General features: G+C 53.6%; 5 protein-coding genes across 5 annotated transcripts; 3 read left to right on the forward strand and 2 right to left on the reverse strand.

Annotated features, from left to right (window-relative positions):
• Positions 1–220: 220 nt before the first annotated feature.
• On the forward strand, positions 221–2,191 carry Triagg1_1221 (uncharacterized protein; the record flags this gene model as incomplete). Its single annotated transcript, XM_062895268.1, has 2 exons — positions 221–646; positions 725–2,191. The coding sequence occupies 2 exons, from the start codon at positions 221–223 to the stop codon at positions 2,189–2,191; spliced, it is 1,893 nt and encodes a 630-aa protein (XP_062759560.1).
• A 543-nt stretch (positions 2,192–2,734) lies between these two features.
• Positions 2,735–5,137, reverse strand: Triagg1_1222 (uncharacterized protein; the record flags this gene model as incomplete). The annotated part of the gene is made up of 1 exon (XM_062895269.1): positions 2,735–5,137. The coding sequence occupies one exon, from the start codon at positions 5,135–5,137 to the stop codon at positions 2,735–2,737; it is 2,403 nt and encodes an 800-aa protein (XP_062759561.1).
• A 1,311-nt stretch (positions 5,138–6,448) lies between these two features.
• Triagg1_1223 (uncharacterized protein) lies at positions 6,449–7,339 on the forward strand (the record flags this gene model as incomplete). Its single annotated transcript, XM_062895270.1, has 3 exons — positions 6,449–6,475; positions 6,541–6,621; positions 6,701–7,339. 3 exons carry the CDS (start codon positions 6,449–6,451, stop codon positions 7,337–7,339), a joined length of 747 nt encoding a protein of 248 aa, XP_062759562.1.
• A 399-nt stretch (positions 7,340–7,738) lies between these two features.
• Triagg1_1224 (uncharacterized protein) lies at positions 7,739–9,029 on the reverse strand (the record flags this gene model as incomplete). Its single annotated transcript, XM_062895271.1, has 2 exons — positions 7,739–8,838; positions 8,906–9,029. 2 exons carry the CDS (start codon positions 9,027–9,029, stop codon positions 7,739–7,741), a joined length of 1,224 nt encoding a protein of 407 aa, XP_062759563.1.
• A 2,765-nt stretch (positions 9,030–11,794) lies between these two features.
• On the forward strand, positions 11,795–15,496 carry Triagg1_1225 (uncharacterized protein; the record flags this gene model as incomplete). Its single annotated transcript, XM_062895272.1, has 2 exons — positions 11,795–15,071; positions 15,270–15,496. 2 exons carry the CDS (start codon positions 11,795–11,797, stop codon positions 15,494–15,496), a joined length of 3,504 nt encoding a protein of 1,167 aa, XP_062759564.1.
• Between the last annotated feature and the right edge of the window lie 1,829 nt (positions 15,497–17,325).

Raw genomic sequence — 17,325 nt, forward strand, 5'->3', positions numbered from 1 at the left:
GCAAAGAAGTAAAAAGCAAACTCTCCAGGTCCATGGTTTCCTGCCGCCGTTGAAGCTTCTCACCATCGTCATCCGTGCTTTCTCTCCCAAACAATTCTCGACACTCATTCAACCTTCTCTTATTTTTAAAAACTCTCATCGATTTATTTTCCTTTTTTTCTTTTGTTATTTAACTCTGTCTTCTTCGAACACCCTTTTTTCAGCATCTTTGCAAATAAAGATGCACCGAGCATCTTCAACACCTCTACCTCCCCAGGGTATGCCCCGGTCGTCAAGCGCCGCAGCTATCAACAACATTAACAACCTCAAAGTTCGCTCTCAGACCAGCTCTAGGATAATTCGGGCCCAAATCTCAAGCCCGATACCCATACCAGATCCCTTGGACAAGGAGCTGTCCGTTAGACCACACGACGTGAGCTTTTCCGAGTACATGCCTCAGCACGCCAACCTCACCCAACCCTCTATGGATATCTCACGACCCTCGGCGGAATTTTCTCGCCGCCGCATTTCCTTCACACCTGAGCGATCTCGGTCAGTTCTCCGAACGGCATTTAGCAGAATATTTGGCCGTAAGAAGGGACCCCGACCTAAGACGGGACTGGCCTCGGCGGGTTCGGAGGAGGATAGGCAAAACGAGCAGTACAGTGTAAGTGCGCATCTCTTGATATTTCATTGGGGAGCCGCGAGCGATTCGTTATAATAGTTTACTGACGCAGCCAAACAGGATCCCGCGAACAACACTTCTCCTGCCCGGAGCCCACCTACAAAAGTCTCTGAACCCATTCCCGTCTCTGAATATGATCGGGCTTTACGGTCCCATTCTGTTGGTCCCGAGGATGTAATGGCCATCCGAAGTGCTCGCAGCCCCGTCAACCAAGACTTCAGTGGCCACCAAAGAAGGCGCACCGGAACTGGCAGTGATGCTCACCCGGCCAGTGCTCGCTGGGTAAAGCCGACGGGGCTGACTCCGCGTCCTGCCAGCACTCAGGACTGGGGAAGTAGGCTGGTTGATGATAGCCATGATCCGGAAGAGATTGGCCGTGCTATTACGACAGGTCTTAAACGTCGGTCTAGGAGCCTGTCATTTATTCCTTTAATCGAAACTACTTCTACTCCAGCCCCTAGCATTACACGGCGCCGCAGCGACGAGATTCCTCGCGGGTGGCGAGAAAGCTACGACCAAGAACCCGCATCCCCTATATCATCAACGGCGCCAGATGCCGAGGACCGGGCCACCTTCATTAGCGACAAATCAGATGATGAGTCCAAGACTGATGATGAAGCAGAGTTGCCGGATGAAATCGAGTCACCCGTGAAGCCTTTTACGTTTAGCAACATACCTTACATGACAGAATTTGCCGGCACGAGCATGAAAATTACAGATGCCGTGAATCTCGAGACGCGAATTGGCCAAGTGGAGAACCGTTTAAGCCTGGTGGAAGGCCTTCTGACGCATGCCCGCCAGGTAACTCCAAGTGCTGGGTTGCCAGACGATGTCTCGGAACGATTGGCGCCGCCTGCGCCTGCGTGGCCGTCTACCTTCGCAACGGCGGCTCGTCCATCCTCTCATTCCTCTGCTCAGTTTTCTGGGACATCTAGACTCTCGTTCGGCGAGATACCGATTTATGCACGATCAGCAAGCCAACAAGCAACAAAGCAGCCCATGTTTGCTACCCCTGAGCGACCGGCGCTTGCATCCAGTCTCCCCACGCTTTCCAAATCCTTCCCTACTGGATCATTCCTAATGGATCATGAAACTTACAATACACTCCTAACAACAATGGAGAACGATCGTGCTGCTCGAGTAGCATTGGAAGCGCAAGTAATGGAACTCAGCCGGCAAGTTAGTCGCCTTTCGAAAGGGTTACCTAGCACTCTTGCCGCCCAAACGAGAGATGACGCCGCATCTCACCCCCTCGGGCAAACGTCCGTTTTCGATTTCGGAGACACCAACGGGGACTTTATAACGAAGGATGGGGGCTTGAGTTACAAGAGAGAGCACACCGAAGATTCTGGCATAGGCACCGAAGCTGGTGACAAAGACTATCCCGAATCATTTGCCACGCTGAACGAGGAAAACCACAACCCAGACTTACCATTCAGCTCGCCCCATGCGGCGTTGTCGCTTTCTAAGCTCACAATGATGGGTGGCATCCCGTCATCCCAACAGGCATTATCGCAGACGATCTAGATGACGTGTGAATCTGGATCGCGATGAAAAAAAAAACCAAAGAAGAAAAAAACAAAACACTCAACCAAATGGCATTTTCATGACTTCTGGTAACTGCTAGCGCTGTATTGCTTGTGTATTATATACCCCATTCCTACGACGTTGAATCGTCTGGAATACTGTCTATAGCATTGTTGTTTGTGAGGCGCGGATGGGGTGTGATTTCAGGTTGGGCAAGGACTGGGAGCAATTGAGGCCCTTTGGCCAAGGGTTGCACGCGGGACCATAGATAGAAGGATGGCTCGATAGTTTTTGTTAAGAAGAATAAAATATCTTGACCTCAAAAGGCACGTACAATTCTATAGTGATGTTTCTACAGGAAAGGGGGAAGCTCTAATTGAGATTTGTTCCCGATATCGTGTCGGGTTGAAGTGACATATGTTTTGCAATTTCCCTTTAACGCCAGATGAATCAGAAGCCCTCGTTATTCGTACATGCCCATGCTCATTGGGTATTCGGCTCAATAGTATTTACCATTTAAAAACATGGAAGCCTATTATTCCGTTAAGAGTGGAGTAAATCGTCCCTGAGTCCCCAGCTGCCGACGAGAGCCATGGACTTTTCGTCTCCTGGAGCCAGGCGGTCGTCCTGGAGCGTATCGGCAAGGCACGTCCAAGGGTCACGGCCGCCACCCCACTTGAGAAGATTCTCCTTGAGGCGCTCGCCGTTATCGCGGCCGATGGCTGCGCCGTCCTCGCCGGCGCGGAAGACGACACGCCAGACCCGCTCGGCGATGACGCGGTCGAAGAGGTAGCTGTAGTAGGTGCTGCCGTAGCTGTGCAGGTGGCCGAAGAAGCCCTGCCAGCGAGTCTCGGGGGGGTCGCGGGGCCCGTGGGCGAAGCGGGCGTGGATGTCGTGGAAGGCGGCGGTGGAGTCGAAGCCCGGGGAGGCGGCGTCCGGGGCGTGGTAGGCCTGGTCGACCATGGCGAGGAGGATCTGGTGCTCGGTGTCGATGCCCTCGAAGCGCTTGGAGACGCGGATGCGCTCGGCGACGAGGTCGTAGGGCAGCGGCTGGTCCGTCTTCCAGTGGCGGGCGAAGAGCGAGAGCACGGTGCGGTCGGCGGCGAAGTGCTCCATGAGGGTGGAGGGGAGCTCGGCGAAGTCGGTTGCGCAGCGGGTGCCCGAGACGTTTTGGAACGAGGTGCGCGCCAGGATGGAGTGGATGGCGTGGCCCATCTCGTGGAAGAGCGTCTCGACCGAGTAGAAGGACAGGAACGCCGGCTCTTTGGCGTTGTCGTTTTTGGGGAAATCACAGACGAGGGCGATGGTGGGCAGCTGCTTCAGGGTGCCGTCGCGAGACGACATCTCCATGCCGTCGTTGGCAGCTTGCTCGGCGGATTCAAAGGCAGGCATGTTGGGGCCGTTGAGGTCTGAACCAACCTCGTCGATCTCGTCGGGGAGGATCTCGCGGGAGCATCGAACGGTGAAGTGGGCTGGGTTGGGAGACTTTTGCGGCCGGTAGAAGAGATCGCAGTATAAAACGGCCACTTGGCCGCCATTGTCCGACACGACGTCGAGGCGCTTGACATCGGGATGCCAGGTTTCGCCCGGGAGCGTCTCCCGTGGAACGAGGCGGATGCCATAGAGACGATCAAAGAGGCGGGACAGACCCTGGATGACGGTCCCGACGGAGAAGTAAGCCGTCAAGTGATCGTCAAACCTGACCCGCGACCGCATCTCGGCTCGAATCTTCTCCATGTAAAAGTCCCTGTCCCACGCTTGGAGAGTGGCGTCCTGCATGGCTAGCCTCTCCCGCTTCTTCTGCGTCAGTTCGCTCAATTCCTGCTGAATGATGGGAGCGTTGTGGTCCCTAAGAGCGAGGAGGAACTGCATCACTGAAGCGGGCGACTTGGCCATCATGCGGTCCTTAAGCGCCATGTGTCCGTGGCTCTGGAAGCCGGCGAGATTCGCCAACTCTGCCCGTAGCTTGAGCATCGTCTCCAGAAGCTTGATAGTCCGGCCGGATGCTCTCCGTTGGGCGAGATAGATTTCCTTGCGAGTCTCCTCGTCATACACGCTCTGCAGGGCGGCTGCGGCCTCGGAGCCGGTGGTGGGGACCGAGATGTTGGACCGGACCTTGAGGGATGCGGCGAGGCCGGGATATAAGCCGTAGAAGCGATGCGACGGCAGCGTCACATCCTTTCGCTCCGGCTCCATGCCCTGGACAAACGCCGAACCGACGTCGCTGATGCGGGAGGATAGCTCAACGAACCTGTCGCGAGCCGCCTTGGGCAGGTTGACGGCAGACTTCATGAAGTCGAGCTTGAGCAGCTCTGCCACTGTCTTCTCCTCCTCGGACCAGGTTGCTGTGACCTCGGGACGGGACATGGCCTCTCCCAACTGGTCGCTCAGCCCGGTCATAGTATTCAGCTGGTTCATGTACTGGTACACCATGGACCAGGCGTCTGCTGCGGCCTGCTGAAAGCGCACATCGGGGTGCGTCATGCGAACAAAGTCGGACATGTCGAGGACACGGCAGAGCAAATCGCTCAGCCGGTCGAGGTCCCGTACCAGCGATTGGTACTCGTGAGTTGTCGAAGCGGCGAGCACTCGGTGAACGATGCGAGTCGCTCTCTGTAGGTTCTTCTGTGCAAAGACGAGGAATCCATCTGGACTGGTCAGGTAGCGATTCTTGAACAGTCCTTGGCTCTTCTTCAGGCTGAAGTTGGCAAACGTTCGGCCGGATGGGGCGTCGAATAGCTCGCGGAGAAGCGCATCGTCATGCTGAGAGCTTGTAAAGTGATCGACCGGCAGCTTCGAAGCATCGGCCACCGGCGTCGCAGAAGCGGAAGCAGCAGCAGCAGCAGCGGAAGCGCTCGACTCCCATCGAATATGCGGCTTAGGCTTGATCACGCGACGACAGCATCGGGTGCAGACCCGGAGGCGGGAACCCCCGGAGTTGAGCATTGCTAGCGTTGGGAATGAAGACGGAGATTGGGGGCATACGTAGAACTATTCGTCCTCATAGTATCATGCGCAGAATCCGAGCCAAGCAAGTCCTAATTGCAGTCGAGTGTGTTGTAACGAGGCAGAAAAAATCAAGGTGGGAACCGAAGTTCGGAGTTGCGACATGTGGTACCTTAAAGATGTACCGACGCGATCCCGAAAGCCGATATGGGCAACCGCCAAGCTCGAATTGGCTCAAGATGAGTTATATTCGTTGAGGAAAGGGGCTCAGATATAGTTGATAAGCATTGTAAAATAGATATATATCCCAACATATTAACAACAATATTTTCCATTCCGAGTGGACTGGCTGGGGGTCCATTTGTTGCAGGCCAAGACCCCTCATTGTTTCCGGGAAAGAGGCACTTCACTTACACACACGGAAGTGATCGCTGATCTCGTGCCTAATTGTTGCCCAGGTTTACCGCTCTCTGCGACATACGCAATATGATTGGGATTATCAAGATTCCCGTAAGCAAAGAGGGTCATTGCTACTGAGTTGGCTAGATGGCTTTGGCCGTGCGTGTTCTTCATCTGGAGACTGACACAAGCCATTACGTAGGTCAGGCATACTTTCACCACTATGTCCACCCTACAGATTGGGTTTCTTTCGATAATCTTGTGATATATTTCGTGGAAATTGGCGAGCAATATCAATGTCCTAGATGAGAATGGACCTCATAGGCTATAATAAACCAGTAGACTATTGGTGAAAGAAATGCTAAAACCCATGTGGTATAGAACTATCCAAACCAATTCATCTTAACTGTCCATTATTGTTTCATAGTTGACAATTTATGACTATATATGACTTGCACAGCTAGAAGCCGAAACTGGACATCTGCGTGTATACAAGAATACAATTGTTTTCATACATGTCAACCTACCAGGGACATGCTGTTTACCTCTTTTTTATTGGCCTGATCCTTTCGTATCAGCGTGCATAACATTCATCATCGTAATACGGAATAGGGAAACTAAACAAACCCTGAATCACGGACTAATACTATATAAGCTACCACAAAATACAGCATTAAAAAAAGAAAGGAAAAAGAACAGACCAAAGGAAGACCAGAGTTGTGTTCAGTTTCCCATTGGATCATGCAGCAAAACCTCCCCAATGCGGCAATATCCCCAGTATTGCTAGCCGCCGGGGCCGGAATTTCTCTGGCGCCGCCCGTCGGAATAGTGCGGGATCCTGGCAAGATCGCATGAGCCTTTTCAAAAATACATCATCGAAGTCGTTTTTGACCAACCAATTCGCCCTGCATCATGGCCGCGAGAGTGCTCCTGCAGCGGGTAAGGCAATGCATTCCAACGTTCCGTTCGGCGGTACGCGTCAGCTAATTGAGTCGTGAATTCAGCGCTCCTTTGCGCCGCTGGCCGCAGCCGCCCTGGGCGGAATCGCTTTTTCGCCGGCGGTGGTCTTTGCTGAGGCTCCCAAGGTGTGCCCATGACCTCGTGTCTCCTATTTGTGTAAAAGAAGAACGACGACCTCTAATATGCAATGCAAAACAACAACAGAGAAAGCCAATCTACGATGAGGTCGAGTTCCACTCTCCGCTGCCCGTAGCGCCCTCACCACCGGCCATCCTCCCCAGCCAGCCCATCAACGACAATGCCGACGAAGAGCCCGCGTCCCGAGTCCCTACGCCCACCGACCGACTGGCCGTCCAGATTGGACGCGCGCGCTTGTTCCTCTACGACGTTGCCGTGGCCGCCGAGAACAAGGTCAACCAGACCATGGATTCGGCCTTTGACCTGGAGCAGTCCTTCACCCGCACAATCGCCTCCCTGGCGCCCCCGCGAGAGAGCGGCGAGAAGCTCATGCCCGGCGGAATCTACGTCCTGGTCGCTGCCATGGCCGGCAGCATCCTCACCAGGAACCGAAGCGTCGTGCTGCGCGCCACCCTCCCCTTCGCCCTCGGCGTCGGTGCCAGCTGGACGGTGCTTCCCATCACCATGCGCAACGTGTCCGACCTTGCGTGGAAGTACGAGCAAAAGTTCCCCGCCGTGGCCGAGTCTCACATCAAGCTGCGCGAGGGCATCCAGAGGGGAATTCACTTTGCAAAGGTCCACAGGGAAGTGGGTGTACAATACGTCGACGACAAGGTCACCAACGTCCGTGAGGCGGTTGAGAACTGGGTTGCGCAGGGAAAGTAAAACCGGAGGGGAACACACGTGTTAATTTTAAAAAAGCGACTGTACCATCACATAGAGATTTTTTTTCGGTAACCTGTTCTACATCTCATTTTGTTCATATGAGAGCTTCAAAAAATGGGTCGAGACGAGGCAGAAAATACAAAAGAGGGGCCGTGGGCTGCATAAAATACATGAGAGATAGTAAAACAGACACACATTTCAGAAGTATTCAGATCTGGTTCATATTCTCAAATGGCTCAACTATGTAAGTTCGTGTTTATCATGGGTGGTATAGTCACCACGCGCAGGGCATCCCTCAATGCTGCGTTAATTTCAAGAGCCGCCTCCCTCCCAAACTCCGCCCGTGATGCATCCTTTTGTGTCTCCCTCCTTTTGTCTATTAAAAAATGTCCTCCCCCTTCATCCAACAGAAGCAATCGGCAATGGTTCAGGCTCCGGCTGCGCGATGGCTCCCCGCTCCGACAGGGCCTTTTTCTGCTGTGTCTTGACTCTGGCTTGTCCCGTCTGCCCACCGGCGGCTAGGGCAGCGGCATTGGATTTGCCCTTTTTCGACTGCTTCACTGGTGGCTTGTCGAGTCCCCGCCTCACGTCCGCTTCTCGGGCCTGCTCCATGAACTCCTCATGGCCCAGCATCCGGCAGACATCTGAGTAGCTCTTGCTCTGGGTCAAAGGCTGGTGAAGCCCGGCTTTCCCAGGGACCATCTGGGCCAGGAGATATTTCGTGTTGCCGAATCGGTTCTCGACATCCATGGATGCCTTGACGTACTCCTTGACAACTTCTTCCCAGGGAGCAAGGCCTCCTTCAGCTTCGGTCCTGAAGCAGCTGGGATTCTTCTCAGCGGATGTGGCAATCATGGCACCATCTGCGCCGAATTCCTTTGCCAATTTTAATCCTTCATCCTTGGACTCCACATCACCATTCATCAAGCAGGCCACGCCAGCCTCGTGGCAAATCTCGGCAACCATGCGCAGCTGGCCACGGATGGCACGCTCGCGAGGTCGCATTGGCGTTGTTCTGCAATGAACCGTGAGTCCTGTAATACCTGTGGCGACAAGTCTCCTGACAAGGGCTTCGGTCTCGGCAGGCGTCTCGAGAATGCGAATCTTGACACTGATGCCAATTTCGAATTCAGGAGTGATGTTCTGGACCAGTTTCTCCAGGATCGCGCACAGCTTGTCCGGAGTTCGCAGGAGGGCAGCGCCCATGCCTCCACTTGTGCTGAAGGGTTTCGGGCATCCAGCATTGACGTCTATGCCGGCAACGTCTGCTGCGACCAGTCTTGAAGCTTCCAATGCGCGATCCGGGTCCGAGGTTCCAATCTGAAAGATGAGCTTGCCCTTTTCCTTCTCAGGGTGAATTGCGTATATGATATTCTCCTTTGCATCCGGCGGCGGTTCTTTCTGGCCGTGAGAGGCCACTCGGAACCACTCGAGTGTCTGGGTGGCTTCGTTGTATCGTCTCGTCGTTCCAATCATTGCTCGATCAACTGTTTCCGGGCCTGGAGAAATCATGTCAGAAAATAACTTGATACCTCAAGAAGCAAGCAGGTTGCCTCTTTTACTCACCCCACACGACATCAGCGCCGTACTTGAGCGCGAGCAGCCGAGAGGGAAGTTCTCCAGAGCGCACCATTGGCGCAAGAACCACCTTGCCGCGGTAGTCCACGCCACGGCGAGGAATCGGGACCATTTTGACCTCTGAAGCCATGATTCTGTTCAGCAACCTCAGCATGCCACTTTGGCGCAAGGCGCAACGGTGCAAGTTTCTTGCTTGATGACAAAATCCAAAATCCTGACCCCCAGGTGGGATGCCATAACAAATGATTCAGCTAGCGCTTATCGGTCATATCGCTTATCGATAACGGAATATCCCATAGTTAAAAATGGAGACCGCTCCGATGTGGATCCGAACTCGGAGCCGAGCTTTGAAACCTGTTCCGCCTCTGACTGATTTGCCCTTTCAGTTTCAGCCACCTGAATGTCTTTGTTTAAACGGGGACGGGAGTCAATATTGAGCCGCCAAGTTACGAATGCGCGCTCCTGGAATGCGCAAATCACCATGCAGCAACGACGGGAATGCACATAATCTTAAAAGTAGATGGACGGGGCTGTGACACAGGCCATGGGTAGATGAATATTGGCTAAATTGCCGTTGATAAGGCCTGCAATATTAGGAGAAATTAAGGTCGCGTGACAAGATTAACGGCAAACTTCATTTTGGCGGGGGGCTGCAGGTAGATTGCTGCAGGTTGAATGAGGTAGCATCCAAGACTCGGGAGCGAGACAAGATTTGATACAGTCAAGGTACACGAGTGGTACAGCAACTCAACATTGCCTCCCGTCAGGTGGGTTGATAGAAAGGCAGGTCAAGAATAGCAGTGGTAGCTGGCATTTTGGTTCCAGCATTAGTCAAGGCGATTTCATTTTGGTGGAGTAGACTGAGCGGCTGGGTCTAGAACAGAAGAATTGAGACTATTTCGAGCATATTCCCCGACGGTGATTCGGTATTCGTTCGATTAGTTTGGCCGTCTGTTCGTGATGCGAGGCTGCGTCTATTTTTGTCGCAATGTGCCGGGAGGGTGTGCTAGTCCCAGGTGTCAACCCACGTTTACGAGGTCGATCTCGAGCGCACATAGATTTTCGACCATGAAATGCATGATTACCTCGTGTTTGACGACAGCAGATCTTGATTCGTCGCAGTGGCGGCACACTTTGGATGAAAAGGGCTGTAATATTCGTAGATCGTATCAAAAAAACTTTACGGGCGCTTTGAGCCAAATGCCGACAAATCTTTTATCCGATCAATCATGGGTCTGTTTTAGGATTTCGAAACATTGGAACCAGGTAATTTACAGCGAATATTTCAGCTCCATTCCTGGGTAGTCTCCTTTGTGTTCATGCTAAATTTGTTTATTCCAAGGAGAGAGAGAGAGAGAAAGAGAGCCAGGGAACAGTCCCTATCGAGGGAAATAAACATTTTGACGATATCAAGCACGACGTGCTAAGCAGCAGTTAGCATGCGCCGTCCTCCAATATTCGGTTTGAGGTTCTGGTGGTCCTGGCGTTAGTTTCAGGGATCCGTTCCCTATCGAGGCATCCCGGCCCCAACATGCGGTTCTGGCGCGCAGGGGATAGGGGAGGAGGTCCAACGTCAGAAGCGGCACGTAAAAACAAACGAGTACTATCGAAGGGCCAGTTCCGTAACGTTGGTGCACAAACAAAGGAGTTTGGTAGCAGTACCACATGAGTGCTACCTTGCGAGGTACTATATGTACGAGAGCTATTTATCGGTTGTTTGCCTTTGACCAGAGAGAGGTTCACAGCCTCTGCGCGAGTACTCGTACATCACCTGAAAGAAAACCTAAGGTACCGGCTAGCGACCTCCCAGAGCGAATTAGGCGCGCAGTCATGGGCCTGATCCACTCTAGCCCCCGAGACCTCAGGGGCTTGGTTGGTGGGGGAGAGGTCACTGGGGTCGCTGTGAGCAGAAAAAGGGCCCAATTGCTTCTACAGATTGCGGCTAGGTAGCACAAAGTGAGTCCATCGGGGTGGGTTCGATGGTGTGGCGCTTGCATGAGGGATGAGGGGAAAACGATGAAAGCAACAGCAAGTCAAAGGACGAGGCAGTGTACCTACTAAGGTGCTCGTAAACAATGGGCGCTGAAAGCCAGAGCCGGGAATACGAGCACATCGCCGTTTAAGCTCATTCGTATCAACAGCCGGCTGCAAGAATAGGGCTCCTGCAGGCGCTCTCTCGCTTGCAACGTACGGGCATGTACATGTACTCTCCAAGTACCAGACATTGGTACCTGCACCCCTGGGTCTTTGTCTGTGATAAGGGTCTCCATCGTCAAAGGGTTGTGGGTTGCGAGCTGTGGTCTAGCCGTCTTCAATGCTCTGAAACTTCCTTGTCATTCCCTGGACGCGCCGATCAAGTCCAATTGGATTCCCTCGTGACGACATAGCCAGTAAATCCCAATAATCTCTGTGTACCTGCCTCGACCGCGAGTACTAAACGGTACTGGCATATGTAAAGGCGGACGAGGTACTACCCGACCCGGTACTACTTGTACCAGAGTGTGTCTGTCCCAAAAGGCGAGCTGGCAGCAATCCAATCTACACCACCTTCCCGCCGCCCCATGCCAAAGAGGGCCAGCCTGCACCTTTTCTGCATATGCTGGCGGCCACAAAAAACATTCGGTTTGCAGCTTCGTCGTCCGTTTAGCATTGAGCTCCATTTCCATTAGCCACAAGCACCTGGTCGCGCACGGGGAGTCAGACTCCTCGCTGCCAGTGTTTTTCCAGAGCCGGTGACGGGGGAACCAACCACGTACGGGAGTCCCAGACCAGTGCGCCCCGAAATCCAGGAGACAGTTAGAGAGAGAGAGAGAGAGTCTGAGAAAAACAAAGACTGAGCATCTCCAGCAGAGCAGCAGCATCGCCGACCCCCCAGCAATGGAGAGCGCCCAGTCTTACATGCCCGATGATGGCGACTCCAAGAAGAAGCGAGGCCGCCTCATGGGCAAGCTGTTTGGCAAGGACCGCAAGGCTGAGGACACGGCCAACGCTGCATCTGTAGATGCCTTCCTGCACAGCTCTGCCGACACGCTCAACGTCTCCCACCCGCCGCCCCCGATTCCTCCCCAGATCTCGCTCTCGCTGCCCAAGCTGGACACCAGCATCTCCCGCTTTCCCCAAGCGCTGGCTGTCAACCAGCAGGCCCAGCAGAACCGCGCTATAGCTCCGGGCGCCAGCAATGACGTCCGATCTCCAAAGCGAAGCCCACGACCGAGTCGCAAGGGCCTCTCGGTGAGGTTCACGGAATCCTACCCCGAGATCATGGGCGAAGGCGGTGACGAGTCCGAGACGCCAACGATGGAGATATCGAGGAGGAAGAAGGACCGCCAGCAACCTCCCCCGCCGACACCGCCTCAGAGCCGGCCAAACCCACCTTCGAGCAGGCCCTCTTACTCCAACAATGACCTGTCGTCCTCGCAAGATGACTTCGTTCCCAAGCCTATATCCCGAACCCAGACGGGCTACTCGTCCATCTACAGCCCTGAGCCCGAGCCCAGGCCGTTGCCAAAGACGAGAACCAATTCGTCGTTTCTGGAGCCGCAGAACCCTGGTCGAAACCAATCTCCAGGCCTCTTGGGGGTCTCAAGCAACACTGATGAGAATAGAAAGTCCTTCATCGAGATTCATCAGGCCCAGATGGCGCTGGCTGAGGGAAGGGCCTTTGCCAAGGCTGCCCGCACCGCCAGTGCAGCATCTGAGCATGATTGGGGTGAGAGGAAGCTGCCCTCATCCCGCGAGCTTAACGATTCCCCAGAACCTACGTCTCCCGAAGCCCAGGCCAGGCCAACCACAGATTACAGCCCTGTTACCTCCATGTCTACAAACTCCAGCACGTTCCCGTCGCCGAGCAATCCAACTGCATCAAAGTCGATACGTGAGATTCCGCGGCGCCCAAGCGGCAGCTCTCAGAATGACCCCCCGCCCCGCGCTCCACCCTCCATGGCCTCGAGAGCGCTCTCGGTTCGTGTCACAGACGCGGTAGCCGGCAGCGAAGCTCTCAAGACCTTTATCGCCAGAAGTAGGCATCTCTTTGCGCTATTTCGTCTACATGCTGAGCAGGTGAAACCGCTATCATCTTGTTCCCAGTCACAGCTTGCACGGGGAAGTCTTTGGTGGTTTTTGAAAGGTAGAATGGGCTTGGAGGCAGCTATTCGCGACCGCCCTACTACTCCCCAGTCACAGATGCAGCTCGACCTAGACCGACAGCAGGCGCACTCCAACCTGGCCAAATCGTATTGGCTCTGCCAGGAAGTCCTCCCTGACCTCGTTGAAGCTCAAGGCCTGGCGCCAGACGCCGAAGTTGCGGATGTAGCTCAAAATCTGGTAACGGCTCTGACGAAGCTTGCAATCTCGATGAAGCGAAACCAAATCCTGCCACCAGAAGATACCGTGTTGCCGCAAACTATTGACAAGTCTATTTGGGTGGAATATCCTCCGCTGAGCCAGGATATGGTCGCTTTGCTAACGGGCAATTGGGGTGGTGGCTTGACGGCAATGCAGCACCCCATGACCTACCTCGAGCTTCTGGACGCTTTCCCCGTGGGCGATACGGCAGACACGTTTTGCTATGGCAGATTGCCCACGGAGGTGTACCTCATGGAGCAAGGAAGAGAGAACAAGCAGCTGCGCTTCGTCTGCATGTTGTCTCTGGTTCGACCTACCAAGCAGAACGGGCTCATCTTTGTGATTTCTAGCCAGGACGGCAACATCCAATTGCCAATCCAGGATCGAACAAGCGCAGGCGGGCCTTGCTGGGAAGACATTCGTTGGAGGGCCGAGACCTCTTCCTTTGACCTGCGCCTGCCTCGTGGCTTCAAGCTGTCGGTGCAGCTGAACCAGAGCGACTACAGGATGCTTTACAACATGTACGACTACGCCTCGAAGCTCCAGCAAACGCTCCAACCGCGGCCCGACGAGCAGGTGGTATTCCGGAACACACTCAAATCCTTTCAGTACCTGGATGCGGACCCCAACTCCCGCGCATTCCCCAAGGATCAGATACCTTCTTGTGACCTAGCCCTCTTCGAAAAGCTCCGCAAGGAGAATGGACCACAGGGCCAACGTTGCTGGCACACCGGGCTCCGCATAGCAGTTGTGACAGGGCCAAAGACGAGGACAGCATGTGGAGTGTCCCACACGTATCCTCCACCGCTGCCAGTGCAGTTTGGATTCTTCAGGGCTGAGGGAGACTTGCCTGCCTTTTCAGTCAAGTTCGAAAATGGTCGACAAAAAGGCCGCATGGTAATGGTGTTTAGCGACGAAAAAGAACGCAGCCGCTTCCACTCGCTGCTCACTGGCACGTCCATAGAGCCAGGCGAGAAAGTCTTCACCGATGTGCAAATTACCGGCGTTACCATTGCCCAGAGCCTTCGCGAACCACTTGGCATGGCGCCCTTTAGCCGGCTGCAATGGAAGGCCGGCAGAGTCGTGAATGACGAGTACAGCTCCGAGGGAGATGCGGCTCCTACGGTCCTTGCAGACAGGCTGAGGATTGTCCTGGAGCATCAGTACGGCACCATCACCGACAGAATCAACGTCGAGCCTGGGGAGCTGCGGATGCGCCTGGAGGTCCAGAACGCCAAAGTGCTCAAGTTCCTTCGCCAACCACAGCAGGACATGACGATTGCAATCGCCGAATCGCAAGTGGGCAAGGACGTGCCGCGAAATATGTGGGACTCGCTGCAGCTCATCAAAATGAACCAGACGATACGGTCAATCGAGTTCAATAGCCTCAAGGACCTCCATGCTTTCCAATACGCAGTCTTTGGCTTCGAAGTCATTTTCGATGCTCTGGCAGTCACGTTTGCCATTGCGCGGCGCCGCATGGTTGTCCCCATTCACAAGAAGTGGGAGGCGGGATACACCAGAATTCAGGTCATCAAGCAAGAAGATAAGCAGCTGCAGCTACTGGCATTCTTCGAAGAGTTCAGCCACGGGCACTGCATGAATTTCGTACTCAAGGGCACTGATCTTTACGAGGCTTTCCACCGAGGCAGCAAGTCAGGCATTCGGTTTGTCGATGCCAAGTTTCCGCTCCCGCGGCTGCCGGCCGACAAAGACGGGGACTACGATGACATGGCCTTTGTGTGCCTAGATCTCCCGGATCTGCCGGGCGAGCACGACGATATCTCCATCATGTTTGAAAACGAAGAAGGTAAGCCAAGCAGAGGGCTTTTTGTATACCGAAAACACTGCGGTGCAGGATCTGAGCTGTTGCTAACGGTTACATACCTAGATCGGGATCGTCTTGCCCAATGCCTTCCGGCCCCTATCAAAGGTTCTTCGAGGATATCACGAATGAAGTGAGCGAGATAGTGATTAACGCGGATACGTACATGACAATTCCCATCAGCCGATAGCGATGCGCATGAGCAGTTGGTCGCGCCGCAGCTTCCAAACACACACTCACTGTCTAGGTGCTGCGATCTAGCAAAGCGGTATGCAACCATGCTTTGTAGCGGACCGGAGTTTGGAGTGGACTGTTGGCATCGTGGATATGCCTTTAACAAGGACGAAAAGGCGGAGCAGGAAGCCACGGGATGGGAAAAAGAGCCATTGGTCAGGTTTATCCACCGGTAGAGCAAACGGCCCGTCGCTCCGAGGAGACGTATATGAAATACCCAAGAGAGAAGAAAAAAGGATGGGCGGGAGCGTGACCTGATATAAAGAGCAGGGTCGAATTTAGCGATGGATGTACTTTTTCTTGCAAGCATTGGCGGAGAGAGCTTAAAGACTATTTCCCCCTTCGTATTCCCCCTCCCCCGGCAGTCCATGTGCAACCATGGATGGGCCATGAAGATAATAGTATGTGTATATACCTAGAGCGTTTGGATTTCTTTCTTTTTCTGCTCTTCTAGAAACCGAGTGCCCCTTGGAAGAGTAGATGGGCAAGCTAGCATAATTGGAGCATGTTGGTCTGCAGATGAGATGCCGTTTTGAGGACTCAGTGTGACGCGCACAATTATCGGGCTAGTCTTTGTCTTTGTGTGAAGTCGCCACATCCGCTGCCTAGTTTCCTTGTGTAAAGTCGTGATCATGATGTCCGTCAGCCGGAACAACATAGTTATTAGAAAGCAATAGTAATCAGGGGCGGTGGCAATTCTTTTGTGTTTACACCCATCCATGATAAACCAAAGAAGTCAAGGCAAGCCGCCTCTCCCCCCGACCTTTTGGGGCCCCCTCTCTAAACTGCATGAGGCCGTAGCGGCAAAGTCTCGTTCCCATGTGCCAAACTCGGGAGCGGCGGGATATTGAAGCTTCTGGTGCTAGTAAGATTGCATGACCTCTTTTTTTTTCTCGGTTTTCTTTATTCTATTTACAGCGTCCTTTTTGTTTTGTTTCCCCCCTTGTCCGGTGCATGGTTGATCGCCGGACTTTATATCGACTCCGAGGTGCGTTGGCAGTTTGGGGGGGAACCGCGGCTCGGAGAGGGTTCCGGCGGCCGAAGTATTATGGGGAAGCTGAGAAAAAGGGAAAGTCGAAGGTGGTTTTTTCTTCTTCTTTGTTCTTTGGCTTGTGAAAGGGAAGGGGGGAATTTGTTGGGATTTGCTAATGTATGTTCTATTAAATTTTTGGACAAAACTACGGCCGTAAGGAGATTTTGTTGGCTGCTTATGGGCTTGGTCTCGTTACTTAGCACAGAGGTGGTAACTACTGCTGCCAGCTTATTGCTGTAATATCTGGCTCGGGATGATTACTTTGTAGAAGGTAAAGTACAGTAGAGTGATTCTGTGCAGTGTTTCCCTTTGTTAGCCGGGGGTTTAAGAATACATGTCTAACGTGCGCGTGCGTTGTCTGGAGAGATGAGATTCGGGGGGTCCAGTAATAAGGCGGTATATTGGCACGATGCCGGATCTGACTGAGAGAGCTTTGCCGTCGAAGGAGGTTAGCAGCTGAGCGTTAGCAGTAGGTACATGTAGCTAGTACAGAAACTGTTGAGTCGACTTGGCCAGGAGCTGAGGTATCTCGACATGCGTCTAGACGTAGATAGGGGGATATGTGCCTGTGCAGACAGGTATGTAGAATATATGCGGATTGTCTCTGTGGGTGCTTCGTCACGGCAACACGCGGCGGTCCAAGGTGCGTGTTCCGCTGAGAAGATCAAGCTTGGTGAGGGCTGTCAGAGGTACCGAGTACATCACCCGGCGGCTAGATTGGCTGACCCTGTGACAGGTTTAGCGGCAACGTCATAGATTCATGTAGAGAGTACGTAATTGGCATGTGATGATGTGGTTCCTGATAGGTACCCGATACATCGTATTTTGCGCAAAAGCGTACAGACAAAGGCGTGGATTTACATGTGGCTGGCCCTCACTCTGCTTTTTTTTTGCCGCCCTCTGTCAATCGGAGCTATGGCATCATCATTAGAGGTTGGGTCTCTTCAAAGTACAGGAGGCCCAGTATGTACG

Source organism: Trichoderma aggressivum (assembly GCF_033847375.1).
Source record: "Trichoderma aggressivum f. europaeum strain CBS 100526 chromosome Unknown scaffold_003, whole genome shotgun sequence".
NCBI lineage: Eukaryota > Fungi > Ascomycota > Sordariomycetes > Hypocreales > Hypocreaceae > Trichoderma > Trichoderma aggressivum.